Consider the following 19,400-nt stretch of genomic DNA (forward strand, 5'->3'; position numbering starts at 1 on the left):
ACGGATCCAAAATTACCCTGCTTCTGTAACAACTAGAAAACTGAGCACAATATGTACAACAACTGTTCTCAGACAGAACAGACAGCATAGGACTTGATCCCTTAGAGGAAGGTAACAAATGAGAGTACTGAGAAAAGTCTTTCATCAGATGTGGAGAGTAGTTAGCTCTAAACTGAGCTCTGCTCTGATCCCACCCAACACATCTTAAAAGCTAAACCCATGCACATGAAAAGATGCTAATATCACTAATCAGGGAAATGCAAATCAAAACTACAATGAGATATCACCTCACACCTGTCAGAATGGCTAGTATCAAAAGGACAAGAAATAATAAGTGTTAGCAAGGAATGTAGAGAAAAGGGAACCCTGTGCCCTGTTGGTGGGAATGTAAATTAGTGCCGCCATTATGGGAAATACAATAGAGGTTCCTCAGAAGACTGAAAAATAGAACTACCATGTGATCCTGCAATTCTACGTCTGGGTATTTGTCTGAAGGAAATGAAAAGATTTATGCACCCTCATGTTCATTGCACCCTTATTTAGGGTCCTCGGACAGTAGCCAAGACATGGAAGCAACCTAAGTGTCCATGAGGGATGAATGGATAAAGAAAATGTGGTGCATATACATACAATGTAATAGAAGGAAATCCTGCCATTTGCAGCAACATGAATGGACCTTGAGGGCATTATGCTAAGTGAAATAAGTCAGACAGAGAAAGACAAATACCATATGATCTAACTTATATGTGGAATATAAAAGCAAAACAAAACAACAACAACAAAACAACAACAACCTAAACTGAACTCGTAGAAAAAGAGAAAAGATAAATGGTTGCTAGAGGTGTAGGGGTGTGAGGGTGTGAAGGAGAGTAAAATGGATGAAGGTGACCAAAAGGTTCAAACTTCCAGTAATAAAATATTAATTTTTTTTTTAATGAGAGGCAGAGACAGCGCAGCAGAGACACATGCAGAGGGAGAAGCAGGCTCCATGCAGGGAGCCTGACGTGGGACTTGATCCCTGGTCTCCAGGGTTATGCCCTGGGCTGAAGGTGGCGCTAAACCACTGAGCCACCCGGGCTGCCCTCCAGCAATAAAGTAAATTAAGTCATGGCGATGTGATGTACAGCTTGATGACTATAGTTAATGATATTGCATTGTATATTTGAAAGTTACTAAGAGAGTAGATCTTAAAAGTTCTCATCACAAGAAAAAAAATTTAACTATGTGTGATGACGGATGTTAGCTAGACTCTGATAATAATCATTTTGCAATACATCCAAATATTGAATCATTGTGTCGTAAGAACCAAAGAAATAAAATTCATAATGTCTAGCAACTAAACAAAAATTATTAGACATGCAAAGAAGCAAGCACATACCCCTTAAAGAATGAACCAATCATTCCAGCCCAGATCTAACAAAGATTTTAGAATTAGCAGGCAAGACATTAAACAGTTATTATAAAGAAGGTAAATAAATGGCCAATGAGCACATGAGAAAATGCTCAACTTCATTAGACATCAGGGAAATGCAAATCAAAACCACATGAGATTCTACTTCATACTCAATAGGAAGACTGCAATAATAATAATTTTTTAAATAGATAATAACAGGAGCACCTGGGTGGCTCAGTGACTGAACATCTGCCTTTGGCTCAGGTTGTGATCCTGGGGTCCTGGAATTTAGTCCTGCATCCCTGCAGGGGGCCTGCTACTCCCTCTGCCTGTGTCTCTGCCTCTCTCTCTGTGTCTCTCAGGAATAAATAAATAAAATCATAAAATAAAAAGATAATAATAAATGTTGATGAGAACATAGAGAAAATGGAACCCTAGTACACTTCTTTTGGGAATATAAAATGATGTAGCTGCTTTGGAAAGTCTGGCATCTCCCCACAAGTTAAACATAGGGTTACTCTTTCACCCAGCAATTCTACTCCTACACATATACCCAGGTTATTAAAAACATATATTTGTACACAAAGTTGTACATAAATATATGTTGTAGCCTTATCACCATAGCCAAAACATAGAAACAACCCAAATGCCCACAGGCAGGCAAATAGATCAAATGTGGCATATTCATACAATGGAGTATTATTTGGCAATCAAGAGAAATGAAGTACTGATAGATGCTTACAGCATGAATGAACCTAGAAAACATTATACTAAGTGAAATAAGTCAGAAACAAAAGGACACCTATGTATTATTCCATTTATGTAAGATATCTAGAATAGGCAGGGTCGTAAAGACAGGAAGTATGAGAGAGGTTATGAGGGGCTGGGAGGAGGAGGAAAAGTGGAGCTATTGTGGAATGAAGACAGTTTCTGTATGGAATGATGAAAAAGTTCTGGAAGTGAACAGTGATGGTGGTTGTGCAATGTTATAAATGTACTTAAAGCCACCGAATTGTATACTTACAGATGGTTAAGATGGTAAAAGTTATATATCTTTTACCGCAATTTAAAGAAACCAAATAAAACAGCAAAAAATGTATTTCACCTTTATTAATAATTTTAAAATTCACCTGTTCTCACAAACCCCTAGCACCATCTTCATCCCCATTAACCTTAACCTTTTCTAGGCCTGAGGGTCTTGTCTTTCAGACTTTGCAGTTGACAATTACTGGGAACCTTTATGTTCCCAGGCAGGAATACCCAAAAAGAACCTAATTTCTCTGCACTCTCCGAGGTTTAGATGAATTCTGCATCTCGGGTAGAGAAAATGTCCCAGCTCTCCCAAAGAGTATACCTTTCAACTGCATTAGTATTTCTTAGTTTCCCCTATGTTGGCTGGAAGAATAACGGGTGAGAAAGAAGATATATTTCAGTCTTCTGTAATCTATTCACATAGGCCACTCAAACATTTTTTAAAAGATTTTATTTATTTGTTTGAGAGATAATGTGTGTACAAGCAGGCAGAGAGGCAGAGGGAGAGGGAGAAGCAGGCTCCTCGCTGAGCAGGGAGCCTAACGTGGGGCTCAATCCCAAGACCCTGGGCCAAAGGCAGATGCTTATCTGACTGAATCACCCAGATGCCCCAAATTAAACATTTTTAATAATAAATTCTTAAGAAAGAGGCTAGTATCTTAGAGGATTAGCTGGTATGTAGTAAAATGAAGGATTTGTGGCATCAAAGCCTGTATTCTTTAGTCTCATTTTCTTGGTCTCATTTTAAGATATTTTTAATATGGAAGTGTCTTTAAAAATTGATGAAGGGGGGTATCCCTGGGTGGCGCAGCGGTTTAGCGCCTGCCTTTGGCCCTGGGTGTGATCCTGGAGACCCGGGATCAGGTCCCACATCGGGCTCCCGGTGCATGGAGCCTGCTTCTCCCTCTGCCTGTGTCTCTGCCTCTCTCTCTCTCTCTGTGTGACTATCATAAATAAATAAATAAATAAATAAACATTTTTAAAAAATTGATGAAGGGGCACCTGCCCGTCTCAATCGGTAGAGCCTGCAACTCTTCATCTCGTGAGTTCAAGCTCCACATTGGGCATGGAACTGACTTTAAAAAAAATAAAAATAAAAAAGATAGATATAGCTGGCAGCAGACAAGGTAGGTAACAGCTCTTGATCATGGTTTGGTAGCTGGTGAGCCTTACATTTAGTTATTTGTTCAAGGGAGAAAGGAAGGAGTCAAATCAGACTTCAAAATGTCATCTAAATGAGCAGGTGTACACTGCCACCCTCACTCTGTCATCTACTATGTGAGTTCCACATAGTATTTTTCCTACAGGTTATTTTCCCAAGTGTGATCTGATCCTCACTGACCCATCTCCCTCAAGGCTGCTACCCCCACTGACTTAGACTCACTCTTGAAAACAGAGCATCTTGAAGTCCACACCTATCTTTCTGAATAAAGTAAAATTTGGTAATTGCAAAAATGAAGCCATTTTTGTTGTCAGCAAAGGTTACATCAAGATTCGTTTTATTCTCCTAGAAGAGTACTTGCAGTTCATAAGCATTTCTCCACTTTCTTCATCCCCTTAGGTAAGATTATCCACCGAGGGATTTGAGGCTTTCCCCAAAAGTAACTCTTGGTTTTACTTGTCTTAACTCTTTCAACTGCCAAAGATTATGGTGTAGTTCTGGAACTTTGGAATTTGCCACACAAATCCACTTTCTCTGGAGTCATCTGCCCCATGACCAAGGTCTTACTCCTCTGGTCATTTTTACATCAAGGAGACCAAGTTTACAATCCATGGTAAATTTTGACATCGTAAATCCCTATAGAGTTTTTACTGAAGAAAAATAGTTTTGTGCAACATCTTTATAACAAATTGAAGACCTTGGTAACCTTGGCAAATAACCACCAACCAAATCTCAGTCTGAGAAAACTGAGGAGGCTGCCCATGTGGGCCAGAATGAATGATTTCTTGTGTGCAAACAGCATAAATTTCGTGACTTGACATTTCTCCAGGAATTGCTTTTGTTGTGGCTTTACTTTGAAACCTATGATATTCTATACAAATCGAGAAAAATATTCTGCATCTTAAGTCAGCGTGGTTCTCCTGTCTACAAAGTTAATTCATTGGCTTAATCCACATTTATAGTTCATTGTGGATCACTGAGGTGCTGCAGGCCTTCTGCTGTGTGTTGAAGACCCCGTTGCCTATGAGATGTAGTTCTTGCCTTCAGGGAGCTCTCAGTCCCTGCAGGGAGGCAGATACATAACATATAAATAGATAAGACGCTGTGCCATATGGAGAGGGCCATAATAAAAAAATTTAACTTAGGCGTTGTGGGATCCTAGGTGAGAAAGTAACTTTGCTTAGGGAAGCTGGAAGAGCCTTTATTGTAGACAGCAGAATTTGAGCTAGATCTGAAATAATGAACAGAGACTTCCCACATAGAGAAGGTTTAGAAGAAAAAGCATTCTGGTTATAGGACGTAGCTTGCCTAAAGACTTAGAAGCATAAGAGGACTTGGTGGGATCCCTGGGTGGCGCAGTGGTTTAGCGCCTGCCTTTGGCCCAGGGCGCGATCCTAGAGACCCGGGATCGAATCCCACATCGGGCTCCCGGTGCATGGAGCCTGCTTCTCCCTCTGCCTGTGTCTCTGCCTCTCTCTCTCTCTCTGTGACTATCATAAATAAATAAATAAATAAATAAATAAATAAATAAATAAATAAATAAATAAATAGGACTTGGTGGTTCTCGTGAATGGCACAGAGTTCAAGGAGGCTGGAAAATAAAGTACAAAGAGAACGGCAGATTAGGCTAGAGAAATAGTGTGTGTACCAGTTAACTCTTGCTGCAGAACAAACCACCCAAACACTTAGTGGCTTAAAGCAACATTCATTTAATTTGCTCACGATTCTATGGGTTGTTCTCAGCTGGGTTCTCTACTGGTCTCACTCGGGGTATCCATCACATGGGTGCAACTTGTCTCTGCTTCACGTGGTCTGACTGGGCTTCCCCACGTAGCAACATCAACGAGGATGATGAAAGCAGAACCTGCTAGAACCTGTAAGACCAAAGCAGATGGAAGCAGCATCTCCAGCCCTAAGGCTTGGAATTCACACATTGTAATTCAGGCATATGCTTCATGCCATACTCTTTGGTCAAGATAAGTCCTAGCCAGTCCAGATTCCAAGGGTGGGAAAATAGATCCCACCTCGCAGTGGGAGGAGCAGCAAAATCACACTGCAGAGGGGCCTAGGAACAGGGAGGGGGGCAGGTGTTGTGGCTGTCTTTGCAAACAACGTAGAGGGTGGTGAAATCAAATTGTAAAGTCCTGCCTACAGAGTGAAAGTTTGAAATTTATCCTAAGGGCAACAGAAGCTATCAGAGTTGTTGTCCTTGTTTTAAAGATTTACTTACTATAGGGGGAGAGAGAGAGAGAGAGAGAGAGAGAGAGAGGAGGGGCTTAGGGAGGGGCAGAGGAAGAGGAAGGGAGAGAGAATCCTCAAGCAGGCTCCCCACTGAGTGAGGAGCCAGACTCGGGGTTCTATCCCAGTACCCTCAGATCGTGACCTGAGCCGAGATCAAGAGTCGGCCGCCTAACTGACTGAGCCACCCAGGTGTCCCTCAAAGGTTGTGTGTGTGTGTGTGTGTGTGTGTGTGTGTGTGTGTGTGTGTGTTGTGGCTTGCTTTGTTTTGAAGTACTATGGTAATAAGACTTTTTGCTCAACATCCCTTATTAAGGAACCCTTCCTCTCCTACAGTCCGCTTGGTTACTGAAGAAGCCATCATGTTAAGTACAGTGGCCTACCTTTGGATCAATTGTTTGGGTCAGGAATGGGCCAACCAGAATCCTTTCTTTAGATTATTTTTCTACTATAAATGAGAGTTGAACATTGCCAGTACCTGAGGCTGTCAGATGCAACCCTTAGAGAGTGCCAGGGAGTTATGTTTGGGGCTGTGTAAAGAAAGCCACTCTGCACAGAGAGGCAGAGGTGAGAGACAGAGCCCTGATGGTCTTGGAGGCCGATAAATCGGACATCTCTCTTTGCCTAGGCTTTTCACATGTGGCTTATCAGCTCTTGGGACCAAATGAATCCCAACTGACACAAAGAGGTTAACACCTACAAGTGGGGAGGTGCAAGTGACAACATAAAACTCTGAAACCAGTTGAGTTTGAGACTCATGATTATTTTGACTGTTTTTTACTGGTATGTAAGAAAACTGTTGCTTTTCATATTTTGTATGTAGCTACCCTACTGATGGCTTTTCAGCTGAATCGCTTGGGAGTTTCCTACACCAAGAATCAGATTATCAGAAAACAATTATATTTTATCTTTTTCCTTTAGTTTATATACATATGTGTGTGTGTGTGTGTGTGTAATTTTTTTTCTTGTCTTGCCTGGTTTGTAGAACCTGCAGAATAATGTTATATAATGTTATATAATGATATGCAGCAAGCTCATCCTATTCCTGACTTTATAAAAAAAAAATTTCTAATGTTTCCATCTTAGGTATAATTTTTATAGTTCTTGTCTGTAAAATACTCTCGTCAGAGTAAGAAGACTTTTTTCTTGCAATCTAAATTTAATTTGAATTTTTAAAAATTTGAAATGGATATCAGACTTTGAAGTAATTTTTCAGTAATTAGCAAGTTCATACTACTTTCTCTATAAGTCAATTATATTAACATATTTATTAAGATTGAGTCATCCTTACACTCTGCAACAGTCCTCACTTGTCTTGATGTAGTATTGCTTCCCTACAGTTTTGAATTTGATTTGATAATATGGGCAGTCCGTGCTTTGCATGGTGCCCTGTTAATTGCTACTCATGCATATCAGAGCTGTGTATCAGAGCCTGGTCCTTGTTTTGCAAGATTATATAACATGCACATGTCTTATTTAGCCTGGCACTGTGCAAAACGAAAATTGCCTGTTTATATTCATATACTCTTTTTTGGTGTATCTGTCAGATTTGGATTAGAGAAAAATGAAGATCCTTTCCCTTTCCTATGCTCCAAAACTGTTTAAATACAAAAGCTGAATAGACTCCATAAAGCCATCTCCTTAGGAGTGATATACATTTCTGACAATCATTTCACTCTATTTTGGGCCTCTTCAGATCTTTTACTTCTTATTGAACCAACATTGGTGATTTATATTTTGCTAGAAAATTGTTCAGGTTACCTTGATTTTCAAATTCATAAATATAATGTATATAATGTTCTTTCATATTATTGATTCATTTTCTATAGTTACTGTCTTTCTCATTCCTAATATTGTTTAAATGGGTATTTCCTTTCCTCTTCTTTCTCTCTTTTTGTCAACCCTCCTAGAAGTTTATCAACTTCATAGATCTTTTCAAAGATTACATATTTTCATTTTTTTAATCCAAATTTATCTTTTCTAGGTCATTATGTTTTATCAATTCATTCTATTATTTTTGAATTTCGTTTCCTTCTCTAGCTTTTTGAGCTGAATAATCAGTTTGCTTATTTTCAATACAATTTTCTAAAAAAGTCATTCAAGACTATGATGTTATGAGAGTGTATTTAGCAAATCTCATGCATTTTGACATGGAATATTTTCAGTTTGATTCATTTTTAACTCTAAGTCAGTTTTTATCTTCTCTTTGGCCCAAGGGCAGTTAGAAGAATGAATGTTAACCTGTATAATTTCTACTTTTGAAAGGTTGTCCGTTGAGACTTTCTTTTGTCCTAGAATGTGTACTTGACCTGAAATGACTATGAGCAAAGTCTAGTTTTCTCTTTTTAGCTCCCTCTTGAAAATAAAGCTCTCTTAATGCTCTTCTTTTCCTCCCACCATGTCCAAGCGAGGATCTCTCTCTAATTGTCAGTGCAGTCATTAAACTTTCCGTATTTTTTGAAAAATTATTGATATTGCAACCCTATGGATCATTAAGCCAGTGATATTTCAGGGCCTATTTGGATATATTCAAGTGAAGAACTAAGGTCGTTAACTTGCTCTGCAACCCAGACATATCTGTCATCTTTCCCTAATGGTGCTGTATTTAGTGCCAACAGGACCCAATAGTATGTGCAGATTTCAAGGAAATCAATACTGGAATGATTCAGAATTTGTAAATTTAGTTCACAAATTCTTTAGAGAGAATGGTTGAATTTCACTGAAGGAGAAAGAAGGGAATGATTTGCTAGAAAAGAAAAGAAAGGCTTTCCAGAGAGAAGTAGAATAGTGAAAGGCCAATAATCATAATGAGTATATACATGTATGTGTGTTCTTCACTATTTACAAACCTTTTTGCATCCCCTACTTTATTTAAGCATTACAATAACCCTTTGAGAAGGTCTTTATTTTTTTTAAGATTTTATTTATTTATTTGAGCGAGAGGGAGGGAGAGCACAGAGAGAGAAGGAGAGGGGGAAGCAGGCTCCCCGCTAAGCAGGGAGCCTGATGTGGGGCTCAATCTCAGGACCCAGAGATCATGACCTGAGTTGAAGGCAATTGCTTAACTGACTGAGCCACCCAGGTACCCAGAGAAGATCTTGATTATTGTGTCCCATTTTACTGTTTGAAACACTGTAGTTCCATGTATGGAATCGAGATCTTCTGCTTGAAGTTCTTTCACTGTATCATGCTAGGAATCAACCCTCTAGAGGCCTACAAAATATTTTGTCCACAATACAGCCCCCTGTGAGGATTAGGAGAAGGATTAGGGTCTGGCTATTTGGGTTTCCTCAAATGTGTAACCTCAGTGTTTGTCTCATTTGAGATCCCTGCAGCGAAGTTGAATGAGCTGCTCGAGAATTTTTATGTCACCGTTAAGAAGAGCGACGGCTCCGACTTCCTGGCCACCTCGCTCCATGCCATTCGCCGAGGCCTGGACCGCATCCTGAAGAATGCAGGTGTGGGCTTTTCCATCACGAGCAGCACCTTCAGTTCATCCACCAAGAAACTCAAGGAGAAGCTGTGGGTGCTGAGTAAGGCAGGCATGTCGGGTGCTCGTTCTCGCAATATTGTCTACTTCTCTCTTTCTGATGAGGAGGAGATGTGGCAGGCAGGGTGTCTAGGGGACGACAGCCCTATCACTCTCCTGTCCACTGTGGTCAAGTACAACAGCCAGTACCTGAATATGCGGACACTGCAGGAACATGCCGATCTGATGTATGGTGACATCGAGCTGCTCAAAGACCCCCAAAACCAGCCCTATTTTGCCCGGACAGACAGTGTCAAGCGGGAGAGCCGGAGTGGTTCCACTAGAGTATGTCATGGGAAAATCTACCATGAGCATTCCAGGGGACACAAACAGTGCCCTTACTGCCTTCTCTACAAGTACATGTACATCCACCGGCCACCCACCCAAATGGAGGCCAAGTCGCCTTTCTACCTTACGGCCAGGAAGGAGGCCACGGACATGGGCAGCGTATGGTATGAGGAGCAGAGGATGGGACTGCGGTCTCTCCGGGGAATCGTCCCAAACTTAGCCAAGAAGGTCAAGCTGGAAAACTGTGAGAACTTCACCTTTGTCTCATTTACTCAGGTGTCCAGGAGGCTTGGCTCCCACACTTGCTGTCAGTGAGTCTCCCCTGGGTCCAGGCCACTGCCCTGCTTACCCTGAGGGGCAAGAGCTCCCTCGGGCAACCAAGGCTGGAGCTCTGAGGTGGCAGGGAATGCCGGTGACTTCAAGGTCAGGCTAGTTTCTGTCAGTGTGACCTGCTATTTCTTTGACTTGGGGTTTATTTTTTACCTGAAAGTAGATGAGTCTGAAAAATTAGGGTATTTTATCCAAACGTGTGTCACCTTTGTTAAATTATAGAATCTAACACCATGTGTCATCATTACATACAACAAGAGTGAGAAAGTTCATTTTATCTAGTGCCTTTTTAGCACAGATTTTCTTAAAAAAAAAAAAAGGAAGAAAAAGAGACTGTTTAAGTAGTCATTAAAAAAAACTCCCAGTAGCCTAGTAGCTTTAGAATGTTATGAAGACTTTATATAGTTTGTTGACTCTCACTCACAACAAGCAACTGGAAGGAGAGAGATAGACATGTTAGCTATTTCCAGGAGAAAAATTGCACTTGACACTCCCCTCTCTATTTTGCTGATGGATAACTTGGTTCCGCAGAGCAAGCAGCTCTGCTTGATGGAAGCTGGTGGGGCTGCACTCAGTAGTGCTGATAGTCCTGCTCTCAGCACCGGGAGCGACGTGATCTCTGCACCCACAGAGACCATTTTCGTTTTACGAAGAAAGATGAGCGCACCAGAAGATGTTTGGGAGGGCAAGGTTTCCAGTGAACTAGATGGTTTGTACCGTGAGGGAATTTCCAGTAGTGAAAAAGAAGTGGCTTGGAAGAGCGATCTGTGATCAAAATATGAAAACCTCCTGACGCAGAAGTGCCTATGTTTTATTTCTCAGCACCACGTGAAAGCTATTTTCATTTGAACATTTTTTTTTAATTTTAACAATCTCTTCTTCGTGTCATACAGTTATTGGTTAAGCATCTAGCACCAGATCTGTAAAACGGCGAAAGGTGATTTTCAGGCTTAACCAGGAAAATCCAACAAAGCAAGCTGCAAAGAAAACAAATCCCACAATGTGCTTTCTTAACGAACTTTGAAATATGTTGATCAGAGTATGACTTTCTCAGCCACCATAGATGTCATCCCTTTGGCTGGGCACCAGTGCTTGGGACATGATGATGTAGGCAGCCTCCCAGGTAAGCAGACTCAGCATTTAGGATATAGTTGTAAAAAGCAGAGCATGATGATAGGTTATCGATGCACTCAGGTAAACTGCAACCTGACCACATGTTATTGAAATGTTAGCAGAATTTTCTGATAACCACTCTGAATGAGAAGTGAAGAAAGGAGCCCAAAGAGTGCTAATCAGTAATAATAACGTCCAGGAATCTTTAGGTTGTATTTGAGGAAAGACTGCTACAACTTTATGTTCCTGTGTGTGCTTTCTAATCCAAAATTAAAATTCCAATCTAAACTCATGTTGCAGGAGTCCTAAAATCAGTCCTAGTTCTTTTTCAAAACATTATTTTAGTATTTAATTAATTGTTCTTCAAAATCATTCACCAGTTGTTGAAATATGTAATCCTTCCTTTACCAGAAAAGACTCAGCCAATGCTGCCTTAAGGTTAAATGTTGTTCCCTTTTTGGTTAAACTGCACGTTTATAATTTTGCTTACCAGTGGATCTTTCCTGAATATGGATTAATTTTGGTATGTCTCCATGTGTATGTAAATAACAGGTAATATTTAATAATCAGTGTAATGATTTGATATTGTATACTATGCTACTGTGATTTCCGATAGTGGTTTTAGGATTTTGCTTAAAAAAGAGACACGAAGCATTAGGTTCAGTTTCCTTTAGTTTGCTAAACATCCAAAGGATATTTTGTGTTGTGGAAAGCAGATGGTCATTTTTCCTGTCAGTTCTGCACTGAAATAGAAATATAACCCATGTGGACTACTGGGCAGACAGAGCGTGCAGCCTAATTATATAAAACCTCCATTTTTATTTTAAATAGATTCAAGAGGAAACTGCCATTAGGAATCACTGGGATCTTTTCAGATTTTAACCTTCCCATAAGTAGCAATAACTGATCCAGAGGTTGTCATCCTTCTGTTGACAGGGGCTTTTCGTCAGCTGAATAATAACCACCCCCGCCTCACATTTGTTGCTTATCACTACTTGATGTGCTATAAATCCCCAGAATTCTGAGATGAATGATTATAATAAAAAAAAATCAGGAGGTGGAATCTTCAGTGATACCTGATAGAATGAAAGAACTGTAATCTCAGCATCCTAAATACCACGCATTTCATGCCTCCCCTCGGGAGTGGGAGTGAGAAAGAAGACGCATTTATCAGGTGCTACTCCGCACCACCCATTGGGCGAGGCACTGTGTTAGGTGTGTGTGTGTTAGGTGTGTGTGTGTGTGCAACGCACACTTTACACGTGGGGACGCCTGGTAACCCTGCTAACGTGGCAAAGCGCCACCTCAGCTACATGATCACGTCCGTCCTCAGAGGATCTGAGGCAGGACAGAGTAGCTAGTTGGGGTGGCCATTGGGCCCTGCCGGCCACCCGCCCGCCCGCCCACTGGGGCACTCCATGCTCTTCCACTCTCCCCAGAGCCAGGAGAAAGGAGAATCTCCAGAGAAGGGAGAGGGGAGAGATTAAGGGCATTTACTCCACTTACCTTTGTTTATTTATTTCACTCAAAAGTGGGAACAACTGTCAGGAACTCACGAGCTCACCTAAGCACAAGTTGCCTCTGGCTCCGCATCAGAAACCGTGGAGCTACAGGTATTGGGGGGGGGGGGAGGCTGTGCAGTGCTTTGGGGGAGCTCTTGCCCAGGCACCTTCTGCATCTGCTCTGACAGGAGCCCTGCTGGCCTAGTTCCTCCTCTCCAGAACCCAGCAGTGTCCCCTGGGGAGTTTATTCCGGCAGAGGTGATGGGGGGTCAGCTTGGAAGGGTGTGAGCCCATTAAAGGTAAAGGTTAGTTTAACCCCGGCCTGGGCGCGTAGTAAGCACGCAATACATGTTGGCTATTTTAGCTACAACTCTTGGTAATAGTAATAATTAACATTATTCAACTAATCTGCATCACATCATTCTTATTTCTTCCATTGTGGAGATTCTCCCTCCTTTAAACTGTTAAACTTGAAGAGGAAACCAAACCCGATAACCTGGTCACAAGTCTGCCCATAAATTCTACCTCCAACACAGCCAAGCCCTGATACCTCAGCTGTAAGCAAAAACATGTGAAGAACGGAGATGCCTTAAGAGGCTTTATGAGAAAGCTTTTGCATTGTTTAGTGTGTCTGCAAAGGGGAGTATTTATGGAAGAACCTAACCAAAGTCTTGGAAGAAATGGTCTCCTTGGTTGTGTGGCATTTTCCAGCTCTCCTTGGATTATGTGCTGTATTAATAGCTTGCCCTGACTGATAAATGGTGTTTGAAGAAATGTGAAATTCTATTACTTGGATTTTTTATTTAAATTCGACCCGATTAAAAGCATCAAGCACTGCATCCCAGCATGTTCATTGACAGTCACTGGGAGAATCTGGACAAATTAACCTTCATGTGGAAGCTGAAGCCTCTTGCTCTACTAGAAAGAGAATCTGACCGGGAGCTCCTTCCCTACTCGGCAGTTCTGGGCTCAGTCTCGTCCGTGATAAAATGGGATCATTGGAATGGATCATCTGCAACGTGAACGGTTGTATTACAATTCCTGAAGCCCATATAGTTAGGAAGCGGCAAAACTCAGAAGCAAAATTCCCAGTTCCTCAACATCATACGGTGAATCTCCTTAATTTTGAGAGCTCCTTACTACACTGGAACACTGTCTTTTGAAAAAATAGTTTTCTTGAATTTTCAGGTTTCACAACTTTTCAAATTATTTTTGTGCTGTCTCTAGGCAGCAAAATGTTGATTACTTTTCTCAGTTTAGGCTAATGATATAATTTTAATTAGTTAAGTAAACAGGATGTTTAAATATTGTGTTTATGAACACCCATCACTTCGTTGCTTTTACTGAAACCTGGGTTGCTAACCCCCCTTTGAGCTAGTAACCAGGTACCTTTAGGCATCAATAAATGCAAACAACAAAGACCTCAAAGTTACCTCATTTGCTCTACATGAGATCCAATTTTGTCTAAGTTAGGCCCCATGCACATTTAGAAACGGTTAACAGTCCTGAATAGAAGAATATATTAAAAGTTTCAAATTCACATATATCTTTAAATGTTTTTGCTTTGGGGTTGAATTTTTAATACTCTGTATTAAAAGAAAAACATTCAGTTGTTTAGTCAATGTTCTTAAAAATCTTTGTTGCTTTTCCCCCATATGAATTAATTACCTTCATAGAAATGTGAGTGGAGGGAGAGATTTGTGGTGACCTAAGGATACGTTCCTTTCCTGAGAAAAGAGGAGGCCATGTGGGGTGATTAACTTACCTCCGGGAATTCCTATGTATTCTGTGTCCATAAATCTGACATCACAGAATTTCCCAAAACTCCTTTGACAGAGGCTGCCCATCCTTCTGGCAAAGTCTGCCAATTATTACAATTTTACAGGCTTCTAGTTCTTCACAGTCCAAGAAATCCAGAGATGTTTCTCATGTTTAGTTGTTAATCAGAATCAGATTTCTATGTTCAATTATAGTGCTTTATTAATCTAATGCAACTGATATGGAAGTTAGTAATTTCAGGAAATATTTATTAAAGCCAAAAAAAGATCACTGGGTTATATTGGATGCATATTGCTTCCATTACTGTTAAAAGCAATTAGCTAGATCCTTCCCCCACAATGAGATGAGAATGAGTTCCTAAGTGTTTTATGGTCAAAATAATTGATTGATTAATTTGCATTTAACTGTAGTTATTGTTACAGTTCAAAAAAGTTTCTAGAAGGTTCACATTTGACCAACACTGTGGTAAGTGCTTTCTCACAGTTGCCTCATATTCTCACCTAATCTCACAACAACTCCGCAAGGTAGGTCTAATTATTTCCATGTTACTTATCAAGAAACCAAGGCTCAGAGAAGTTAAGTAAATTTCCCGAAATCTCACCGAGCTTATAAGTGGGAGAACTTAAGTTTGAACCCAGGTCTTCTGACTCCCAATCCAGTGCTCCGTTCATGAGGCAAAATCTTTCAGGGGCACAGAGGGTCCATTTATCACAAAAGTTAAAAAAAAAAACAATTTCTGTTTGGGAAATACTTCATTTCTTAAGTCATATGGTGGCATACCTTATATGTTCTCTCTTACTAATTGATTGGTCACTTGGTATGATGGAAAGCCTGATGGTTTTCTGTGAACATTCTACGTATTGAAAACTTTCTGTCTTTATCCAATAAATAACCTGTATTACTTATTATCTACCCTAATGGGCAGACGGTCACACCACAATTTATTCTAATAAAAGTCAAGTAGTTTACTAACTGCACCTGTTTCAACATTCGTATCATTGCTAAAATGTCACAATGATATGCTCATGTGTTTTACTTCTGCTTTTTAATTTTGATGTCAAGGGACTTTTGTAATCTTTAGGCTAAAGCACTCTCATAGCAAAATATACTTACCGTAGTCATGTGTTGTGTTTTCTATTCCTCTTTCCTTTATCAGGGGATGTTTATTTTCTGCTTTGAGACTTAAAAAACAATAGGTTATAAGTAACTCTGAGATCATGGAGTCAAATTCCCTCATTTTACCAATAAGGAAATTGAAGCCCAGAGATATTTAAGGGGCCATCCAAGGTTAACAAGACAGGAAGTAGATTCAGGACTAAAATTAATCCAGAACTCTTTCCTCTATACCATAGCTGGGGAGATTTGGATTTTTAAAAACTAATTATTGAATTGCATTTGGCAGAATGACATCTGGCTAGCAGGAGTCCCCATTGAACTCCCAACTTCCTAAAGAAACACTCATAAAAATCCCAAAGAAGGCTAAGTCTCAGTTCTAGAATCTAGAAGGAATTGGTGCAAGTGATGAGGCATGCAGTAGTGGATTGAGGCAAAGTCCTCCAGGTTGTAGCTCACTATTTTCTCTGGCTTCATGTCATGACATGGACATGCTGAGAAATAAAAAATGTGAAAGATACTTAATAACATATTTTCTTCACCAACCGTGTCTGCCTGCTTACTCTGGATCAGATCTCCTGAGCCAGAGAAATAATGGACTGATCCTACCTCCTAACCAGGTGGCAGACCATGAAGATTCTCTATCCCACCCTCTCTGCCTTCTCCCTGCACCTTCTCTTCATTCAGCCCAAGACTCCCAAAACCTTGGGCTAAAATGTGAGCAGAAAGCCAAAAGATCTATTAGAGGCATGGTGCATTCTGTGAAAAATGTCCTGTAGGTGAGGACAGACACAGCTAAGTAGCAGGATATGCAAATACTGTGATTTTTCACGTATGATATTGGTTCAGGGATCCAGAAAACAATAGGAAGGACTAGGAAGACACTTCAGTAGAAAAGCATTAACCTTGAAATTGGACTTGGAAATATGTGCACCTCCTTAGCCACCATGCCATCCGTATACCCACAAAAGAGAGTTGACAAACGCACATGGACAGATAGCACAGCCAGGGGCAAATAGTGGATCTAGGAAGAGAGGACCATAGTTGAGGATGAGTATAGAGAAAAAAAAAAAAGCAAAAAAGGGCATATAAAAAAATGAACCAAGGAAAATAAACAGCTTCCAAGAGCATTTGTAAATGAAAGCAGTCTACTATGAGAAACAAGAAAATGGTACTATTCTTCTGGTTGTAACTGAAAGAACAGAAGAATTGCTTCCGTGAAGCAATAGTTATCTAAGAATGGAAGTGGATTTAGAGAAAAAGGTGCTAGAATAAAATGAAAAAGAAGAGAGATCAGAAAGAAGAATTGCAAGGAAGCTAGAAGCACAACAGATTACAAAATCCACAGTGAAGCTGAAAAGAACACTACTGAGCTTAGAAACCCTGAAATCAGTAATGTGAAGGCCAGAGCCAGACTTGAGATTTTCTTCCTCATGTTCTTTCAAAAGAAATGGATGAAAGCAATGGGGAAAGGTAATGGATTTGGAAGACAGAGCATTAGCTAACATTCCTGAGGTTTGCTTTCCTGTTGGAAACACTTTATTGAAAAAAAAAAAAAATATATATATATATATATATATCATCAGACTATAAAAATGAAATCTTTCCTGAACAGAATGAAAGTCTATGTTTTTAGGATGAAAAGACTCACTGCATTCCAGCTCTACCCACCTACCCCCCCCCCAAAAAAAGGGGGAAAAGAGACTTGTACCCAAGCATTTCCTGACAAAAATTTTAACTACTAAGGATATAGAATGAAAAAATGCTGTGGGCATCTAGTCAGAAAGTTAACACGTTGCCTATCAGAAAACAAAAGAGCTTTCTGGCTTCAGCCTTCTGCTCTATAGCACCAAATGCCAGGAAACAATAGGGAATTTTAAGGGGAAACATTGTGGAATTCTGGAATTTGATCCATGTTAAGATACAAAAGGATTTTTAGTTATAACAAGCATTCAGGAAATAAACCATCTACGATATTATTCTAACAAATTGTACTGTAACCTACAATGTTTGTTTTTTTTAAAAAAAGCAATTTTTACTTAATATAATCTCAAGGGACTCTGGGGGTATTACACACCAGATCATTTACCCACTAGATGAAGGATATGGGGGCTTTTAAATAGGTAGGATGGCTGGAAGGCACGTATCTAAATGTGCCCATCCTCACATGAATGGGCTTCCCTAACGCAAGAAAATGTACCTGAAAATAATTGCCGTATCACAGCATCGTGTTCCTTCATTTTTATCACTGAAGTAATGCATCGTCATGACCGTATAAATAAAGAATTCAGATACATCCCTTACAAATAAAATTTAAATTGCCCGCAGGTTCCTCTGCTCCCACTCAGAACACAAGGCGGAGAGGTTCCCTTGCTGTCAAGCGAGCCCAGGCAAGGGATCTGGGAGCCTGGCCTGGAACTTGTTGGGGTCATCCCACCTGCTGTCCCCGCTCCTCCTCAGAACTAATAACATGTGCCAAACTAGAAAACCATGGAATCTCCATGATCCTTGTTTTAGAAAGAGAACCAGGGAAAACAGACCTTGTTTTAGAATATCAAAAAAAGTTCAGTCTCAACAGCAGGAAGCTGGCCTGGGGCAGTGACAGTGCTTTCCTTAGCTGTACTCGAAGTTTTAAATTCTGATATTAAGGGAATTGAAGCAGCGAAAACAAAAACAAGAACAAAAACCCCAACAAACCTAATTAATTACTTCTGGAGTCTCCTGTCAGCGTTATAACTGAAGCTGGGTCGTTTTGTTTGGTTTCTCATTTGCTTGCCCTGGAGGGACTTGAAAAGACCCAGGAATGTTGAGTATCACTGGCCTTAATGCTATACTTCATGGCACTATAAAGGTTTATCTGTGCTCCGAGTTTCTTTGCGATTTAAACTCTCAATTTTCGACACAACCAGCATGTTTGCTTTAAATTCAGCAATAGAAGAGTTAACAGGTTGCTTTGCGTTCGCTTCGTTTTTCATTCTGAAGCACAGCAAACCTCTTCCAGATGGAGAGAGTCTCTTCTGGATGGGTTCCCAGGGTAACCTTTTTTTCCAGGGTCCCCTATTGCTTGGCCATGAATGACAAAAGTCTGTTCACTGTAACTATTTAGATGAGAAACGCGATGCTTTTATTTAAAATTTTAAATATTTTCTGTGTGGCTATATGTTCCAAATGATGGCAACAAAGCTGTGTCCTAATGTTTTCACTGTTCTGGGTATGTTGGGGTTTGTTTGGTTTTTTGTTTTGTTTTGTTTTGTTTTGGTGTAGAGGAGGGTATCTATCATTCCCTAACACTGGAAACATCACTCTGAATAATATAAGAAATGATAAGTAACTTGAACGATTTTAATGTACCATTTTCAACTTTTTCTTTCTCCCCCCACTGATGCCTGTGCGTGTACACACGTGCACATGTGCAGGTGGGGGCATATGTGTGGGAAAGCACATGTGGCATCTGTATTCTGTCGTAGTGTCAGAGGTGGAAGGGATTTTCTTGTTCATCTAGTCCAGCTCTCTAGTTGATAGTCTATTAGAGTCTGTTGACGATTTGCAAGGTTCTGGGTTTTGGGGGCTTTTTTTTTTTTTTTTTTTTTAGTTGTTGTTTGGTTTATGTATGTGCAGCTTGACTGTTTAACCCAGATTTTTGGAAATAAAAAAAATTAATGTATATTTTGTCTGTTTTATTAAAATAACTTAGTTATTTAAACTTAATCAGCAGTATGTATGGTTTCTGAATTTTTTCTTTTCAAGATTTTATTTATTTGAGATAGAGCGAGAAAAAGAGTGTGTGTGTGCACAAGGTGGGGCGTGAGAGGTGCAGAGGAAGAGGGAGAAGCAAGCTCCCCGCTGAGCAGGGAGCCCTACTGGGAGCTCCATCCCAGGACCCTGAGATCATGACCTGAGCTGAGGGCAGATGCTTAACCG

General features: G+C 40.3%; 1 protein-coding gene across 2 annotated transcripts in view; it reads left to right on the forward strand.

Annotated features, from left to right (window-relative positions):
* KIAA1958 (KIAA1958 ortholog) overlaps positions 1-19,196 on the forward strand; it is a 164,817-nt gene extending 145,621 nt beyond the window's left edge. The window contains exons 4-5 of one of the 2 annotated variants that reach the window (XR_013388324.1): positions 9,151-11,095; positions 13,032-19,196. Coding sequence is in view for 1 of the 2 variants with exons in the window: in XM_077912927.1 (XP_077769053.1) it covers positions 9,151-9,957 (807 nt within the window). In the remaining variant the exon portion in view is untranslated. Of the gene's footprint in view, positions 1-9,150 lie in introns of both variants that reach the window. The other variant, XM_077912927.1, reaches the window with a different exon arrangement.
* Positions 19,197-19,400: the final 204 nt, after the last annotated feature.

Source organism: Canis aureus, chromosome 10 (assembly GCF_053574225.1).
Source record: "Canis aureus isolate CA01 chromosome 10, VMU_Caureus_v.1.0, whole genome shotgun sequence".
In the NCBI taxonomy this organism is placed as follows: domain Eukaryota; kingdom Metazoa; phylum Chordata; class Mammalia; order Carnivora; family Canidae; genus Canis; species Canis aureus.